General features: G+C 37.5%; 1 protein-coding gene across 1 annotated transcript; it reads left to right on the top strand.

Moving 5' to 3' along the window:
- Positions 1-10,480: 10,480 nt before the first annotated feature.
- Positions 10,481-19,392, top strand: LOC103520231 (anionic trypsin-2-like; the record flags this gene model as incomplete). Its single annotated transcript, XM_008485328.3, has 7 exons — positions 10,481-10,707; positions 11,372-11,707; positions 12,650-12,738; positions 13,803-13,938; positions 16,659-16,797; positions 17,743-17,888; positions 18,515-19,392. Coding segments are annotated over 7 exons (1,232 nt in total), but the record flags the coding sequence as incomplete, so codon positions are not given.
- Positions 19,393-19,520: the final 128 nt, after the last annotated feature.

Raw genomic sequence — 19,520 nt, forward strand, 5'->3', positions numbered from 1 at the left:
TAATAATAATAATAATAATAATAATAATAATAATAATAATAATATCCCGCAAATGAACATTAAGCTGTTGTTGGTGTTTTTTTCTTCCAGAACAGACTTATCTCTCTCTCTCTCTCTCTCTCCCTCTCTCTCTCTCTCTCTCTCTCGCCATTTCTTGTTATCTTTCTTTCTATCTTTCTCTCCCTCTCGCTTAAATCTTTTCATGCATTAATCATAAGTTTTATTTTTATTCTTTATCTTTGTCTTATACCAGTTTTTACTTTCCTTATGAGCGAGAGAGGGAAAGATAAAAGAGAGAGAGAGAGAGAGAGAGAGAGCTACAAGTTGCCTACTGCTGAGGCTGCTGTAAAGAGATTCTTTAGTAAAGGGAATCTTTACAAAGATTTAGTAATTTTCGAGCAGCATAAATGAGAACAACTAGTAAATATTTATTCGTTCGTTCAGTAAAGAAATAGCACAATTTCACAATGAGTCTCTAAACATCTGAATGATACCACCATTTCTGAACAAGTCTTTGCAATAGAGCATATTTGTGGCTTTTCTGCTCGCTTTTTGTCCCGGAAAAGTCGATCCGGGAACGAAGAATTCGAGGAATTTCAATTATTTTGAGCTTTGATTTAGTCGACAAAACTGTACGTTAGATTTCACTAGAAAATAGTGGTTCTTGTCATTTTTAGATGTCAAATAAAAAGATTACAAAGAGAATAGGAGAGAAGAACTGAAGAAAATAATTACATAGTATATTATAGACAAGAGAGATTTGAAGAGAGAGATGGAAAGAGAATGGTGTATACGTAAGTATAAATAAACAGGGGGAAATGAGTGAAAAAGAAAAATAACACATAGAAAAATGATAAATTTCGAAGAAGAAGAAGAAGAAGAAGAAGAAGAAGAAAAAGAATGGAAAAGAAGAAAAAAAGAGAAGGAGGAATAAAAAGAACAAAGATTAAGAAAGATAGGTACTGGAGAATATCAAAATGAAAAGAAAAAATAAATAGGAAAATAGAAAAAACAAAAACAAAATACGCACAGAAAAGAAAGACAGAAATAGGTAATAAGCCTTAAAAGAAACAATACCAAAATGAAAAGAATAAAGAGAAAAGAAAGACGCAAAAAGGCTCAAAAGATGAAATATGTGCACAAAAGGACGACATAAAAAAAAGCCTCAAAAGGAAGATAGAAAAATTAAGAGAAGAAACACAGAAGCCTCCAAAGGCAGAAAGAAAAACAAAAGAAGAAGTAAAAAATCTGGTGTGAACATCACACGACTTTCCTTATCCTATTGAATGATGCTTATTTTTATGTTCTATAGTAACTTTTACAATATCTCTAACCGTTTAGTCAGTATAGCTGAAAACCGCCAAAAAACGGTCGAAATCTGCCCAAAAGCGGTCAAAATACTGCCAAGCGCAGCAACCATCTCAACCAAACGTTTTGTGTTGCATCCTTGTCACATCTTTGAACTACATACCAAATTTCAAGTCTCTAGCTTGTACCGTTCCCGAGATATTGTTAAATTACACCGAAAACCGCCAAAAAGCAGTATTTTATTAAACGGATATTGATCGAAAATAAGTTCGCTGAACTTTAGGGCAGAAAAAGATTCCTACAAACTACGAAGTCCTCAAATCGCCACAATGGATACCAAAATCTAATGGAAGAAAATCTTCTATTATCAAAATCGGTCAAACTATCTCCTAAAGGAAAAATCGTCGGGTTAAGAATAAATTCACTTTGTTCGTTCAATTATCCCACCATTCCGATGACTTCTTGTATTCCGTGAAAGAGATCGCAGAAAAAAAGTAAATAAAGTTAATGTAAGTGCCTAAAGTGATAATTTTAAGAAGATTAAGGTGTTTTTTTCTGCTTGATTTATTGGACGATTTTCATTTGACAAAATACTTTTAAACAGAACGGATTAATGATTAATTTCATACAGGTGTTCCCGATTCATCACGTTATGGACTTTTTTCTTATTCCTTTCTCTCCACTTCTGAGCTTTTTCATTAGATCCATATCTTCTTTTATTACTCTGTCAGGAGTTTTTTCCTCGATTTTTTTTTCTTTACTTTATTTAATACCCATCCACGTTTTTTTCTTTCGAAAAAGAAGATCAATGATCAATATTCTACTGTACCAACCCACCCATATCCAATAAAGACGAAAGAGAGAAAAGCTCTTGTCTTGCACTTAAACAGGGTACAATGAAAGTTCTGAGGGTATTTATTTATGAAGGATCCAAAATTCAATGAGCAAATGTCCTTCTTGTTTTAAACATGTTTGCCAAATGTTATAAAAATCCAACAAACCGTTTGAGAGTTATCGCTGAACAAAAAGACAAGCAAACTTATCGGACAAACACGAAGAGACGAGGAAAACTCAATTTGAAACTCACTTCGGCCGTCCGATGAACAAATAACCCTGTAGGTCGACCTTGAAAGAAGATATCAAAAGAAGAAAAAAAAACTGGTTGAGAGCTTCGGTATCATTTGGTTCAAAAATAAACCCAGTGCCATTTCCAAGTCCATTTGGTCTGACCAAAGCAGCAGAAAGAAATGCGCAGAAACGTATGCGCACAAACACATTAATGTATTGCCTGCAAAGGGAGCTTTGCTCGGGATATTTGATGTGACGTCATTGTGTACGGGAGCGTATGCCGTGACGTCAAAGTTCACGATTTACCGGTATTTTTGAAATCGATTTATCTCGGTATCTAGAAGTCGTAGAAGATTTTTCATTAGATCCATATCTTCTTTTATTACTCTGTCAGGAGTTTTTTCATCGATTTTTTTCTTTACTTTATTAATTTAATACCCATCCATGTTTTTTTCTTTTGAAAAGAAGATCAATGATCAATATTCTACTGTACCAACCCACCCATATCCAATAAAGACGAGAGAGAGAAAAGAAGTAAAAAGCTCTTGTCTTGCACTTAGACAGGGTGCAATGAAAGTTCTGAAAGTATTTATTTATAAAAAATCTAAAATACACTGAGCGAATGTCCTTCTTGTTTTAAACATGTTTGCCAAATGTTATAAAAATCCAACAAACCGTTTGGGAATTATCGCTGAACAAAGAGACAAGCAAACTTATCGGACAAACACGAAAAGACGAGGAAAACTCAATTTGAAACTCACTTCGGCCGTCCAATGAACAAATAACCCTGTAGGTCGACCTTGAAAGAAGATATCAAAAGAAAAAAAAAACTGGTTGAGAGCTTCGGTATCATTTGGTTCAAAAATAAACCCAGTGCCATTTCCAAGTCCATTTGGTCAGACCAAAGCAACAACTTGGCGATTGGAAAATAATACTGGACTCTAATAAGGTACTTAAACCATCTATGCCAGCGGCTTTTGATGTTGCACCAGCTCTGAACGGATCAGTAAAGTTAAATAGCCAGCCTAGTTAACTTGGAAGGTGGCGTCTGCCTTGTAAGCACTAGCTTGGAGACTCTACTGGATAATTAAATAGGAAGCGCTAGGTTGCGAGTTTGATTCCCGCCCGGGGCGGATTTTATCCTAACAGATAAGGTTAATAGGAATTCCTACTCGGAACGGCTGACTTTCTCCTATCTTGTCTTCCTTCTCTCTTCACTTTCAGGACGATAAGGCCATAGCATTTACAGTTCTCTCTATCAAACCTCTTGAAAAAAGTTTAATAAACGCCCTTCGTGGCAGCTTCCGTACTATAAACCGAGGCGAGGTATACAATTACATTTGCGGACAGGAGACCTATACAATATGAGTAAATACCAGTTCAGGTAAATAAAGATTTCGTATCATATAGGTGCAGAATATGCCTTAATTTGGTTAGGAATAAAAATGTAAGACTTGTGCACTTTTGTATGCCATGTGAAAAGCTGGGTGGATACCTACTAGACAGCTCAAGATAATCACACAACTCACAACAAGGGAATAGTTAGTTAGATATTAGGTAGTTAGGACAGATAGATAGTTGAAGTGTTGTTACGACCCACAATTCACAACCGGACATAAACTCCCATCTGATGCCATGAATCATGAGAGATAATCCAAAGTTCATCTCGTCAACTGACAACGTTCAGATGGGTGCAAGGTTGCATGAGCAGCCATGTGATTCAAGTATTTTCAACAAGCAAAATGTTAGCCAGCCGCCAGCCATGTGTTGCATATATGTAGGTGGGTATGATTCAACAAACAAAACCAAAAGTTCACACGAACAAACTTCCATGGAAGAACTACCTGAAGTGTTGTTAAGTCAAGTTGTGTTGCATATAGGTGGGTATGATTCAACAAACAAAACCAAAAGTTCACACGAACAAACTTCCATGGAAGAACTACCTGAAGTGTTGTTAAGTCAAGTCCAAGGCAGATCACCTTTGAATCTTTGATCTGCATTTTGCATAGAAGAAGAAACTTGAGATAAGAGGATTCTTCATTTGATAACGAAAGATTAAACTTTGGACCGGTTTTGTGACTTTGAGGCCAGTTAGTCACTGTTTATTTTATATTCTCGTATGTGCCTATAGGTATTCAGATTGTAATAGTTACCAACTAGTCCGCATAATTATTACGTTTAGATCAACTTGCAACTTGTATAAAGTTCTTGGTCGAGGAGTGAATATTCTAATGCTCACGCCGCGCCGGCTCAGGCGGACAAAATTAGCACAATACCAAATTGGGCAATCGAGGAAAAACCATTATGTCAATTATATTAGTTATTTCCATTAATTCTAACGAAATGAATTATGAAATAATAAGAGGGGGACCACGGACCACACGGAAGTGATACAAGTGATGAGAAGAAAATCGAAATACACCTACAATAATTAAAAGATTTTTATTATTTAAAAAGAGCCTAAATTTGGACATTGGATCAAAAAACCGGCTGCGAAGATAACAAAAACTTAGCAGGAGGCCTCAACTGAACTTCCAAACCCAATAGCCAATAGGGTTAGGGTTAGAAGAGGTCACAATTTATTATTATTATTATTTTTTTTTTTGAAATTGCCTAGATATGTGGACTGGAATGTTATTGGACAACAGTGGTGTCTAGTTCTTTACGTACATGAGGACAGTAGCTAATAGGTTGTCCTCGTTTTGCCAAACACAAAAAGCCCACTCCGAGGCTCAGGTGTAGGGGCAAATAGCCGTAAAGGATGGGTTCAGCTTCTACGAATCTAACTTGTCCTCTGTTCTTATGTGATCCAGCTACTCCTCGTATGAAGGACGCAAAATGACTCAATAATCTCAATATTATGACTGACAAAATGGATTTAAATATGAAGTTACAAGATTAATCTTCCGTGACTAATTAGATTAGGTAGAACTGAGACTGAATACCTGTAATAATGCTCATGGGTTAAGTTTTTGCAGAAAAAAGTCTTGTATGCTTTACCTTTATACCTATGTAAATAATACGATTAGGTACCTACATAGGTACCTACTTGGATTTATCTTGAGAAAAAGATTTCTAATGAAAGATAATTCCTGTGAGAACCTTTGTTTATCATGAATATTATGATCAATTATTATTTATTGACTTAGAGGTGATCTCTTGACAAGGCCAATTCCTGAGAACTTTCAGTGATCAAATTTTCAAACTAAAGGAACTAATTTTTGCTCAGACTTGGGTTTGAACTCGCGCCCTCCATCGTACCAAGCATCCACCTAAATTTACCTTGAAACAAAGGGTACAGGTACCTACTTAAATAGATGTATAACTAATACTCTATCAAGTTCGTTAACCTGGGAGGTAGTGTCAACTATAAGAGTTGGACATAAATGCTATCATTATAATAAAATTAATATCTTCACATGATAATAATTATATCTGATTTATCTTAATATTATATTTTATTAATATATATCTAGATACGTAATATGTGATTTATAATAGGTAATATGCTTGATACCCATCAAAACATATGGCTTGTGTTCATGTTTTAATATGAACAGTGTCTTCCTACTATAATACCTGATACAAAGCCTTTATTTTGAATTTATAAAGTTCATTCACAGAAGAAAAAAAAAAAATCAAACAAATCATTCGTATGTTAATGAATTTTTTGCCGAAAATCGAAAATAATTCAAGATTCACTTTTTTTACCAAACTTTTCTTCTTCTTCTTCTTCTTCTACTACTTCTTCTTCTTCCTCTTCTTCTGAGATATTTTGCTTCTTTATCTGCTGTAGATATTTGTGGTGCCTTCTTCGCAAATTTTACCCCGAAATGCTAATTTGACGGGACGGGTTGGTGCATGGGCGAACCAGATTGAAGACAAAGCAAAGAGAGGCTTAGCACAACTGGTTTTCATTTTCTGATCTGTATGCCATTCGAGATTTTTGACCCTTTCCTTTTAACCCTCAATATTGGTGAGGTGATTCTTTCTTTCCGATACTTGCGGTGATGCGGTGAGGTTTGGCCTGTCAGACCACAGCCTAAATTCTTCCATGGAACTTAGAAAAATATTGATTTAATATTATGATACCTTCCTCCTGCAATAGTTTTAACACATCAAAATAGTTAGTCACTGTTTATTTTATATTCTCATATGTGCCTATAGATATTAAGATTGTAATAGTTACCAACTAGTCCGCATAATTATTACGTTTAGATCAACTTGCAACTTGTATAAAGTTCTTGGTCGAGGAGTGAATTCAAAAGTAGCAAAAAAGTGAGATGTTGTTCATAAACTATACGAGCACCTATACATATGTATGTTTGTTAACCTTTGAGAATGCTCAGAGACTAGACTCAAGAGTCAAATGATGTCTGATTATTATAGATTCTTGTAATAATTTTCCTCAAAATGGGTGTCTAAAAAGCTGTGAAACAAGAAGCATGTGAAATTCTTCTACACTTTGAAGAATTTTAAATGCTTGTCAAAAATATGAACCACCAACCTCCTGATTCGAAGTCCAACGCGTTACCCGAACTACACCGTACTGAGGTTGACTCTACACTTTAACAACAATAGGTATGCATAACAAAAAAGTTCTACAACAACAACAACAACAACAACAAAATGAAACAACACTCGGTATAGAAGCTACTAGGAGTAAAACTGGATGAACAGGACAACCTAATGATGTGCTATTGATTACTGGAATTCCAACACATCAAAATAATAATAAAATGCAATTTTAAATTTCAATCTTCAAGAATTTCCAGATAAAAAAATTAATTCTGCGGAGTCTCAACATTAACTCAACAATAAAGGGTTAAATAACACAGATAAACCTTGAATGACACAGCCTTAGAAGGGGCAGGGCGGCAGACTACCTTACAAGAAAACCACCTTGAAGATGGAAATAAGAAAGAAAACTTTTTAACAACAATATAATGATGATAAAGTTATTGAAATCGTTTCAGTTTGTTATTCATATGGTGAGATGAAAGTACATAGACTACATAGGCATAACTCCAAGGAACAGTAGGTATGTGGTAGAAAAATAGTAATAGGTTGGTAGCTTGCTAAATAATTTGGCATGCCACCAAAAAGATCAGAGTATGCGTGACTACACAAGCATGCGTGAGTTCAATTTCATGACAAATCATAATGTTTTCTTCACGTCATTGCTGTAATCGTCTCAGATCCATTCTCAAATACTTGGGTTTCTTCTTAATTATGATGTCTGTAAAGAAGTTGGATAGAGGGAGCTGTAACTGCTATACCTCAGTTCTTATCGTCCTGGAAGCGAAGAAAAACAGGATAGAAGATAACCAGCCGTTCCGGCCGAAATTTATCTGTTAAGGATAAAATCCGCTCCGGGCGGGAATCGAACCCGCGACCTAGCGCTTAAGAGGCAGACGCGCTTCGTGAGCCCTTGTTTTGAGTGAGTTCACTGAACCCCTATAGTTTCAGTGATGGTTTAAGAAGCTAGGAATTCTAAGATCCAGGAATCTAATGCACTATGAGGAATCTATGCACTATGCAGTCAAGTGGTTTGATCAATGAACCAGACGGAGCATGTAGTTGTCACGTGCTACCATACCATTCATTACTAGCCCCGACCAACAATTCCAATCAATTACTATGAAAATAAAAAATATTTTTTAAATGATGAAAGTAAAACACGTAGATACAAGTAGGGCCAACACTGGTACACTATTTTTTTTTTTTTTTTTTTTCGGGGTTGTGTTTAGCGACCAACCTCAGTGGTGTAGTGGCTAGCGTGGTGGACTTCGGATCTGGAGGTTGGTGGTTTGAGTCCTAGTCAAGTCATAAAATTTAGCGTAGTGCATTAAGCAGGGAACGACATTTGTGACAAGCATTTATGCTCAACGCAGTTAAAATTCCTTCCTTTTAGGTGAAATTGTGTGATAGACACCGTCAAAGTTCTATCTTAATCTTGAGACTTTCGAAACACTCATGCCCAGTCAGTCTTAGGACCATCTATCTACTTTGACCATTTGAGATTAAAGTTAATCCCGCTGAATTAAGCGAGTATTAGTGTCCACCACATCCTCGAAAAAAAAAAAAAAAAAAAAAAGTGTACCAGTGTTGGCCCTACTTGTATCTACGTGTTTTACTTTCATCATTTAAAAAATATTTTTTATTTTCATAGTAATTGATTGGAATTGTTGGTCGGGGCTAGTAATGAATGGTATGGTAGCACGTACACGGTTTCACCTATCGCCTTTTCTTCTACTTGTTGCTATTTCTAGCTTAGTTATAAGAAAGTGTGGACAGTGAAATCTGTGAAATGTTTGTTCTTCATACTGATTGGAAGTAGAAAACCAAATTCTTGAAAGATGCTAACCTCTATCTAGTGAATAGCGCTTTGACTACAGAGAGCAATCATAGATTATACTCGATAAGCTCAGACAGGTAGCGAAGAATAAGAAAATATCATTTAAAGGAGCTCTATTACAGCCAAAAGGTCAAATCGGATTGCGCTGCGATCAAACAAAAGATGTCCTAATATCTGAGATGGAATCAGAACTAGCGAATTTATCAAAACTAAGTTGAAGACAGATCAGTACGAAGATTTGAAAATAAATAGGAATTAATATTTGAACACAACATAGTTGTTAATCAAAACAAACATTGGATATGTAAAGGTGAATGACATGAAAATAAACACTAAAGATATTGGAGTGGCACAATAGAAGGTGGAGATATTTATAGAGAGAAGTGGACATGACAAATTGGCAAATGATGCGGAATCAAGATGAAATTGATAGCTTGACTCATAAAATTAGTTGATAAGTTGATATAACAGTGGCGCAGCGTCGGTATTAAACTGTTGGTATAATGGAACAACTTGTTCTAAGCTGACAGTCTAAATAAGGCACTTATGGTTTTTATTTCATTTTATAGGCAGCACTTTAACTGCTAAGGCCAGCCACACACTATCAGGTAGAAATGGCAGGAACACCTGATCAGGTCCGCCTGTCAGGTCTACCTGATAGTGAGTGGCTGGCCTAAGGTTGTGCCTATGCCTTGCTTTTTTTTTTTTTTTTTTTTTTTTTTTTTTGGACTGGTGCATTTAATTTGCTTTTGTCACTGGCTATATATTATATCATGTCATGTCTACCTAATCTACCTATGTTCTTTGTGAAATGACCGGTAATAAACGTCTGAGTTTCCTACCGAGATTTGAAACACTCTGCTTGTATGGGGTGCTAAATACGCCTCTGTACCTTTACATTAGCTACATCTACATAATTACGTGTGTTGTATTATGTAAATAACTTGATATGCTAAATAGAAGACAAATCTTGATCTGATATTGATTAAATTAGGCGAACCAATAAAGATGTCTCGGATTGTGGAGGTGTTACTTTATATTCAAATAGTCATCTCCTTGGCCTTGACGTTCAGCTTTCATTGTATTGTGTTCTAGAGAGATGGGTGAGACAGACTTTTTTTTTCTCTTGTTGTCATTACACTGACCAGAAGGTTAATGTTAGGGTGAAGGTTTGTATAGGATGTGAGATACCTACTTAGCAAGATTACTGACACTAAGTTACAACCTCAAGGGACGTCTAAAGTCAGACATCGCATCGTCTGAAACACGTCTGCACTACCTATAAACTTTTCTTGTCCATTAAAACAAAGAAGTCACTTCCTTTGTTCAGTGAGAACAATCCTTTTTTACCTCTACTCCAAAACAACAATCAATAATATTCATCTTGTTGTCATTACACTGACCAGAAGGTTAATGTTAGGGTGAAGGTTTGTATAGGATGTGAGATACCTACTTAGCAAGATTACTGACACTTAAGTTACAACCTCAAGGGACGTCTAAAGTCAGACATCGCATCGTCTGAAACACGTCTGCACTATAAACTTTTCTTGTCCATTAAAACAAAGAAGTCACTTTTGTTCAGTGAGAACAATCCTTTTTTACCTCTACTCCAAAACAACAAAAAGAGGAAAAAAACGCCAATTATTTTCCATTTCTCATTTCAGCCACGTCTCACACACTCCGCAGCAGTCGTCAGAAGCGTCAATTCCTGGCGTTCCGCCAATTATTTTCCATTTCTCATTTCAGCCACGTCTCACACACTCCGCAGCAGTCGTCAGAAGCGTCAATTCCTGGCGTTCTCAATACCTACCATCGTAACCGTTAACCCGTGTGTCACTAACCGGGGTCTACTAGGCCAATGTCTCCGGTTCAAGCAATGCTATCCGTACTTGAAACTGCCGGATTTCATTTGGGAGCCTGTCATATACGATTCGTTTGATAGTTGCAGCTACATCGCGCCCGATGGAACCCAAGTAGGTATATCGCGAGCTTTCCTTCGAACCTTTTTTTATAGAGCTTTAAAGTTACTGTATGACTGCTAAGATCTTTAGTGACTGGGGTATTACTCTCCATTTGGTCAGCTCCCATGGCATAGTGGTCACTGCACTCGCCTTGCACGCGGGAGACCTGGGTTGAATTCCCGGCGGGGTCAAGAAATTTGTATCATGCAAATGGTTGATTCCGTGGCTGACTGTTGCGGGGCCCACTCAGCCTCGTGAAGAAAATGAGTAGCTATGACATATAAATGCACATAGCGACCGGTGCCAACATGGTAGGTAAACATTGGATGTTAGGATTATTGAGATATTGGGGAAAATCCTACAATGCTGCAGTGAGCACCAAAGTTGTGACATAATAACACAAAGAAATTACATTTACATTTACTCTACTCTCCATTTGGCGACAAGCTACTCGGCTACTCACACTAAGCTCACCCAGCCTAGGTGAGGCCTGGAACAGCTAGTAGCACACGATTGCTTAGTTGGTCACCCATCTGGATACCAACCACGCGCAATGTTTCTTAACTTTAGTGATCTATTGGGAACTGGTGCATTCAACATGCTATCGACGCTGACTGTACGAGTATTCTTCTTTATAAAATAATGTAAACGATGACCATGTTTCATTTTTCCCCAGGGTGTGGGTGTCTGCTGTACCACCCCACTACAGGGAGGGTACCCCATCATCTCTCAAGACTTGTCTGAGGAGCCCGAGATCCCAACCTACCCCTCCTTCGCCTTCAACTGGCCCCCACCCGTGCCCACCCACCCACCAGACCACACCCCAGCCACTCACCCCCCATCCATCGTGTCAAGTACAGAGACGGCACATTTCCCTACGGAGGTGCCTGTGACGACGACCGAAGCAGGGAAAGTGGATATGTCATGCGGGCAGAAGAATGGATATCAGGATCTGGACCAGGAGAGAATTGTGGGGGGACAGAACGCGGAACAAAACGAATGGCCTTGGGTGGTGAGTTGATAAATTGGTCGAATGAAGTGGAGTCGGAGTTTAGATTATTTTAGTTCAAACAAATTAGTGGTCTGAGCCCATGTAGGTAGGTATAAATTTTAATTCGATAAAACTGTTTTTTCCCAACTTATTGCCAGCGAGGTATTGCCAAAAAGGATACCTATCAAAACAAGATTACGAATTTAGCGAATGCGAATGAAATTGACGCAGCGATACATAATTATCTAAATAGACGCAAAACCTGATGCTATTTTTTTTATACACCTAATTAGGTACCTATTATGAGTTATACAAAAAACAGACAACTAAATTTAAATTTCCTCGCTAAAAACCTTCCTTATCTTTCGAATACAAAATTAGGTTTTTAAATCCGATTATTAAAAGCTTGGCAAAATCAGTTCTGAGTGAAAATTTTTTGAGTGCTCGAATTATTTATCAAACAGAGAACTACAAATTGAGGATTAGGGTTCACCTGTAATAAATTTGCAATATTTAAGTTCGGGGATCGGGTTTTTAGCTTTTTTTACAATCTCCGAGTTCGTTCACAAATCGAAGATTTTTTCCAGTCCAAATTTCTTCATTAGTAAAATTATTTCTCAAGATTATAATTATATTCTTATATTTCTTATCATTATTTAACTCTAATTTATTCGATCTTGAAGTTTCATGCTTCAGAAGAACACACGGAGAAGATTAGATGTGTCATTATGTGATTTCAACAACCAACCTTAGTGGTTACCGTAGACTTCGAATCTGGAAATTATTGGTTCGATTCCAAGTCATGTGAAAAAATCTTGCGAAATTTATTGATCGATGTACGATGACGATGACGTATAGTTATCATTTTGTGACACGCATTCGTGCATAACATTTTTACTTTTTCTTTTACCTATTTCATAATTTTTCTCCAAATTTTAATTTATTTATTTTTCTTCTTCCCAGGTGGCCATTTTCAACTCAGGCAAACAGTTTTGTGGTGGATCACTGATTGATACTCAGCATGTACTGACTGCTGCTCATTGCGTTGCTCAGTAAGTTTTTCTGTATTATTTAAAAGCGAAGTTGTTTGAACGTTTGACAGAGGAAACTCCAACAACGAAAACATAACTGCTAAGGTCATGTCCCAAAATCGAAGAGAGGGGGACAGGACAGGAGAAAGCCAGCCGTTCCGAGAGCAAACATTATCTGTTTAGGACAATACTCGTGCAGGGTGGAAATCGAACCCACAACCTAGCGCTTACAAGATAGACGAACTTTGAGCTCCAAGTTAACTGGACTAGCTTTTTTTTCAAGAGATATTACGGGGAAAGAGATGGATAAAATGAAGTAGAATGCTTGGTTAGAAGGAGAATTTGGATTCAAATCTCAACCTCCTCCTTCTTCTTCTTCTTCTTCTTTTTCTTCTTCTTCTTCTTCTCGTTTTTCCATGTTCAGATGGGGTCGGCGTTTGTCGTCGGCCTCTCAATCAGCTTTAGAGTGATCGCTTTGAGGCCAACTGGTTTTGGCTTGTCAGTCGATGTCGATCGACCATAGTGCAAAAATTACCTCTCTTGCTCAACCACTTGTAGATGCACCTCACACCTCACAAGAACACAAGTCCAGATATAGATTTAGAAAGATTTAACGTGCGATAAAATGTATACCCATCATGGGGTATACCTATCCTGCTAGAAAGAAAACTCTTACCCGTTTTGAAATACAGGGTCACATCGTCAACACCGACTATACTGGGTAGTCCATACTCGCGTGCCACCACGGCCCCATGTGACAAAATCCCGCCTAGCTCTGTGACCAGACCTCCCAGCATAGAGAAGTAAGGAGTCCACCCTGTATCAGTGGCGTTGGAAATTTGGGCTAGTCTTCTCCCTGTTTATAGTCCCCTAGCTAGACGCTGATCTACTCTCTGTTTATAGTCCCTCAGCTGGATTCAAATCACAACCAAGGTGTGAAAATTTTCATCCAATACGAGTACATACATACATACACCACTGTATGTTTATCTCTGTGTAGTGTGCACTGTGCATTCATACATATGGAGTATTTTTGTTACTTATTTACCTATTTAGTTCATTTTACTTATTTTTCAACCTTCCAGCATGAGTTCCTGGGATGTTGCTAAGCTATCTGTCAACCTAGGTGATCATAATATCAAACAGAAGAATGAAGTCAAACATGTAGAGCGGAAAGTCAAACGACTTGTCCGACACAAAGCTTTTGATATGAGAACTTTGGTGAGTAGAAACTAGACTAGAGGTAGAAACATACTACTATCACGTCACGTGACGTGAGGGCAGTTTACCTATCATGAACGAAATTACCTACAATATTATGGGAAAACTTTGAACTAGATCTTTCTGACTTCCCATGAGCTTACGTGACGTGATAGTAGTGTGTTTCTACCTAACGAGTTGTATCAGCAGTTATCTCGATTAGAGCTGAAAATATCCGGATAATTGACTATCCCGGAGCTCAAGTCCGGATATTCATCGATTCGGGTCCAAATATCCACGAATCCTTATGTGAACATTTAGATATTCTCGATCTTGATCGGAACAAAATTGCCTCTATGTCATAAAAAATCTAAATTATGATGATGACACGTGACCTCAAAGAGACGTATGGCCAATAAAAAACTAGTTTTAATTCGGGTGAGAAAAGCAAAGATTTCGGAAGACATTAAAACATGGGAAAACAGGCTGGTCTGCGTGATAAGGCTATAAAAAAATAAATCATACTCATGTAGGAATGTAGGCATAGGTAAAGGTTGGAAGGAGCTGTCTTGAACAAAAATTAATGGCACATTCAAGTGGACATAAGTCGTAAAAATCTATTTTATGACCATTTGATTCATCCGTTCTTTCCAAATTTTACTATCTAGATGTTTATTTCAAGTTAAAGCTAAAACCGCAGAACTTGATCTACCCACTAATCTAACAGCTAGCTAAAGATTCTAGAGATCGACTTTTATTAGTTTGTTGATGACATTTTATGGCTCTATATTCAGTAGAAAATCTACTCGTATGTTTGAATGTTTTGAAACAAGATCTTTGAACTGAGGCCTAGCCCAACATTTTTTCTATTATTCCAGTCGGTACCTATCTATTTCTTACATAAATTATCTCTTGTTTACATTTATTTTGATACGTGAGATATTGAATGCTGATGGCCTAATGTGGTAGAGTGGTTTATCGAAATTTGGTTTGGTCAATGTAACTTTTCGCCCATATCACTTTTCATCGAATAAAAATAAATATTCAATATTTTACTTGGGGAGTTTTGGCATCTCCACTAATAAGTTATAATTACAAGTTAGTGGAGATGCCAATTCGCCCATTCAGATTCAGTAATAATAATAGACTCTTGAGTGGAAGGTAACCACTAGTCGAGGTTAACGCCGGAGGCGTTCTCTACCACCTAACCCTTAATGAAATCAAACACTGGAGTACCACTCAATCTATGACCCACTGATAGCTGAAATGAAATCAAACATACTGGAATACCATTCAATCAGTGGCGTAGCGTCCATGTAGGGCGTGTATGGCGGCCATACACTCTAAATTTACTCAAATACCCTTAAATATTGACTTTAAATATTTATGAAGAAGCATGTGCATAACTTATGTAGTAATGTACATGGTGATGGAAATTAGTGCCCTACACGCCTTACACTTGACTTTAGACCACGCTACGCCACTGCATTCAATCTATGTCCCACTGATAGCTGAAATGAAATCAAACATACTGGAGTACCACTCAATCTATGTCCCACTGATAGCTGAAACAATTTGCTTTTGTCACTGGCTATATTATATCATGTCATGTCTACCTAATCTACCTATGTTCTTTGTGAAATGACCGGTTATTAACGTCTGAGTTTCCTACCAAGATTTGAAGCACTCTGCTTGTATGGGGTGCTAAATACGCCTCTGTACCTTTACATTAGCTACATCTACATAATTACGTGTGTTGTATTATGTAAATATAACTCCTTTAATTTGCTTTTGTCACTGGCTATATTTTACCATGTCATGTCTACCTAATCTACCTATGTTCTTTGTGAAATGACCGGTAATTAACGTCTGAGTTTCCTACCAAGATTTGAAGCACTCTGCTTGTATGGGGTGCTAAATACGCCTCTGTACCTAAAATAGGTACATTTACATTAGCTACATCTACATAATTACGTGTGTTGTATTATGTAAATAACTTGATATGCTAAATAGGAGACAAATCTTGATCTGATATTGATTAAATCAGGCGAACCAATAAAGATGTCTCGGATTGTGGAGGTGTTACTTTATATTCAAATAGTCATCTCCTTGGCCTTGACGTTCAGCTTTCATTGTATTGTGTTCTAGAGAGATGGGTGAGACAGACTTTTTTTTTCTCTTGTTTTTTGAGTCCATGGAATCTGAAGTCCAGATTCATTGGATTTGATAGATTCAAAACAAAAATATACCCCTTTTGGTTCAGAGGTTAGCATAAGATGGCTGGTTCAAGTGGTTCACATTGTCCAGAGAGGAGAGAGGTTCAAGTTTCCTTGGAGGATTTAGACTTGTAGAGTCTCAACTATGGAATTATACATGACCTACTGATTCCAGTGATTAGTGGAGACGCCAAGGGCCGAATGCACAGTCGTACCCCAATGATGAGGGATTCCTTTAAGTGCTTTCCTGAAATTCATATGCATAGTGGATCCTAAACTCTTCCTAGTTACGCAAGCGCAATGTGTATTTCCGACTTTTTTTTACATCATTTTAATTTTAAATTTTCTCGTATTTTTTCTTAATTAATTGATGTTGTGTTCCATGAAATGAATGAACAGAATGAAGAATCTTAAGGAAATAGGAAATCTTAAGGAAAAAGGGATCCTTCATCATTTAGGAACGACTGTGCATTCGGCCCCAAATCTCTCAATGCATTACATATTTGTTTTATTTTTCTCCCTCAGTACAACGACGTCGCCATTTTGACTCTGGACAAACCAGTCAAATATTCAGACACAATCCGGGCCATATGTTTGCCGCGAGGCAGAGCTTCGTACGAGGGCAAAATCGCCACTGTGATAGGCTGGGGCAGTCTCCGAGAGAGTAAGTAACCGTCATAAACTGAGACGATTTCTCCTCCTCTGAAGCTCATTTCCCCTCTTTTATTTCCCGTTCGTTTGTGCTAAAATGTTGGAAATGCGCCTACATGGTTATATTGTAGGTTTAACCATGATAAATAACATGGATAATACCTCACGGACGCTTGCGCTCAGGTGTGGTATGTCTTTGTCTATTTCCGACTGTGTACAGGAACAGTATTGTAGACATTTTTTCCTTCAATAGGCATCAAGGGCCAGTAGACGAGGCTTGTTTGAGATGGCTTTAATTAAAATCTTTCACAGGCACATTGTTCGCTAACAATCACGTCAGTCTAATTAGAGGAATAAAATGTTTGGTAAGTCAGGAATCAGGATACTTGTCTAGCATGCGTGCTCGTCTATGGTAATAGTTAGGTCTGTTATAAATATCGAAGAAAACACAGTCGAATGTATTTTCTAGAAGGATGTGTCTTTGTCTTTTTCCGATTGTGTACAGGAACAGTATTGTAGACATTTTTTCCTTCAATAGGCATCAAGGGCCAGTAGACGAGGGCCTTTCACAAGCACATTGTTCGCTAACAATCACGTCAGTCAAATTAGAGGAATAAAATGTTTGGTAAGTCAGGATACTTGTCTAGCTGTCTAGCATGCGTGCTCGTCTATGGTAATAGTTAGGTCTGTTATAAATATCGAAGAAAACACAGTCGAATGTATTTTCTAGAAGGATTAAAGGTAGGCGTAGTATGCAAAGAGATTGACATGCTATTTTCTTCACAAATGGTGCAATCAACTCGAAGCCTAATCTGTTTTACTTCCTTCAGGTGGCCCACAGCCGGCTGTTCTCCAGAAGGTGAACATCCCAGTGTGGACGAATGCTGACTGTAAGAATGCTATTTTCTTCACAAATGGTCCAATCAACTCGAAGTCTAATCTGTTTTACTTCCTTCAGGTGGCCCACAGCCGGCTGTTCTCCAGAAGGTGAACATCCCAGTGTGGACGAATGCTGACTGTAAGGCAAGGTATGGACCTGTCGCTCCGGGAGGTATTGTAGACCACTTCCTCTGTGCAGGACGGGCTACTAAGGACTCTTGTACGGTGAGTATTTAGGGGAATTTTCTGTTTGAATCTAATGAATCCATAGAATCCAGATTCACTTTGAAAAAAAAAAAATCATTTTGAAAATCGGTATTCAATTAATGGGATTTTCAAATCCATCCAGATTCTTGAATCCATGGAATCTGGAATACGTATTCATTGGATTCGATAGATTCAAAACAAAAACATACCCCTTTTGGTTCAGAGGTTAGCATAAGATGGCTGAAGTATCAGGATATTCTTTCACTGGTTCAAGTGGTTCACATTGTCCAGAGAGGAGAGAGGTTCAAGTTTCCTTGGAGGATTTAGACTTGTAGAGTCTCAACTATGGAATGTCAACAAATTGTTGTAGTAGCCATGTTCCTTTAATCAGACACCAACATCCTCCTTTTGGGGGAGTGGGGGTGATGGCCCTCAGCTGGATGTTTTTCGTTGGTTGTCCATTCCCTTGTTGGGATCTGACGTGAACTTGTGATGTAACCTAGGGATCAATCTTCTGAATTTTGATAGATTCTGACGTGATTTTGTGAAAATTCAAGTTGAAAAGAAGAACACCAGTAACTGTGAAGAGTTACTGGTGTTCTTCTCTTCTGAATTTTGCTAACGAAACTTCATCTCCATTCCAGGGTGACAGCGGAGGTCCTCTGATGGTGAATGATGGCAAATGGACCCAGGTGGGCATCGTGAGCTGGGGCATTGGATGTGGTAAGGGTGAATATCCAGGCGTATATACCAGGGTCACCTACTTCATGCCTTGGATCACCAAGAACCTCAAGAAGAACTGAACCTCCACATGAACCACACAGAAACTCAATGTGTTCCGATGACGATAGAACCATACCCATAGTGGCAATCGAATTTACGATTCAGGAATAACGATAGTACCCATCGGGATGAATAACACCGGAATACAGAAATGTTCAAGAAGTAGAGAGCGTATGAGGAATAGTGAAAATGAAGAAGATGAAGAGAGAAAGAGAGTGAGGAAAGTTACCAAGAAACACAAAATAAATCAAGAGGAGCAACGGAAAATACCGATTCCTTGTCGAATCAGCATTTTGCGTTAAGACAAGAATAGAATCTGGTTTCATTGGGTATGGACTGTATTTAATCTTCTTGGTCCACTAGAGACCGTGGACTGTCTTTCAGGGAGGGAGGGCAGTGATTTTACAGACATTTAAATCAAAAGCAAGGATTCGAAGGAATTCCTTAATTTTTCACGAAAGAAAAGAACAGAGGCAAGGTAAAATAATTATTTTTCTAAAACGCTAGGGATAAGCATTTTATTAAAACTTAAAACATAGAGGTAAAATAAATATAGTAAAATTATAAATAGATAGGTAGTTGAACTCGGTGATAATAAAGTAATGATATATCAAAATACAACACACTCCGTGTTTGTCTGTTTTTATTTCAACCCATCTCAGGTGAATGTTGATTTTGTCTGCTTAACTATCTACCTCCACAATCTTCTCAATGGTTCCTTTGGTAGAATTCAGCAAAACTTTGTCACCTAGAAAAAGAAGAAGTATTCCATAGAATAGGATTTCATAAACAGAAGTACGTGTTTCTTATCAGAAGCCAAAAAAAAAAAAAAAAAAAAAAAAAAAAAAAAATTAAAAAAAAAACAAA

Source organism: Diaphorina citri, unplaced genomic scaffold (assembly GCF_000475195.1).
Source record: "Diaphorina citri unplaced genomic scaffold, Diaci psyllid genome assembly version 1.1 scaffold69, whole genome shotgun sequence".
NCBI lineage: Eukaryota > Metazoa > Arthropoda > Insecta > Hemiptera > Psyllidae > Diaphorina > Diaphorina citri.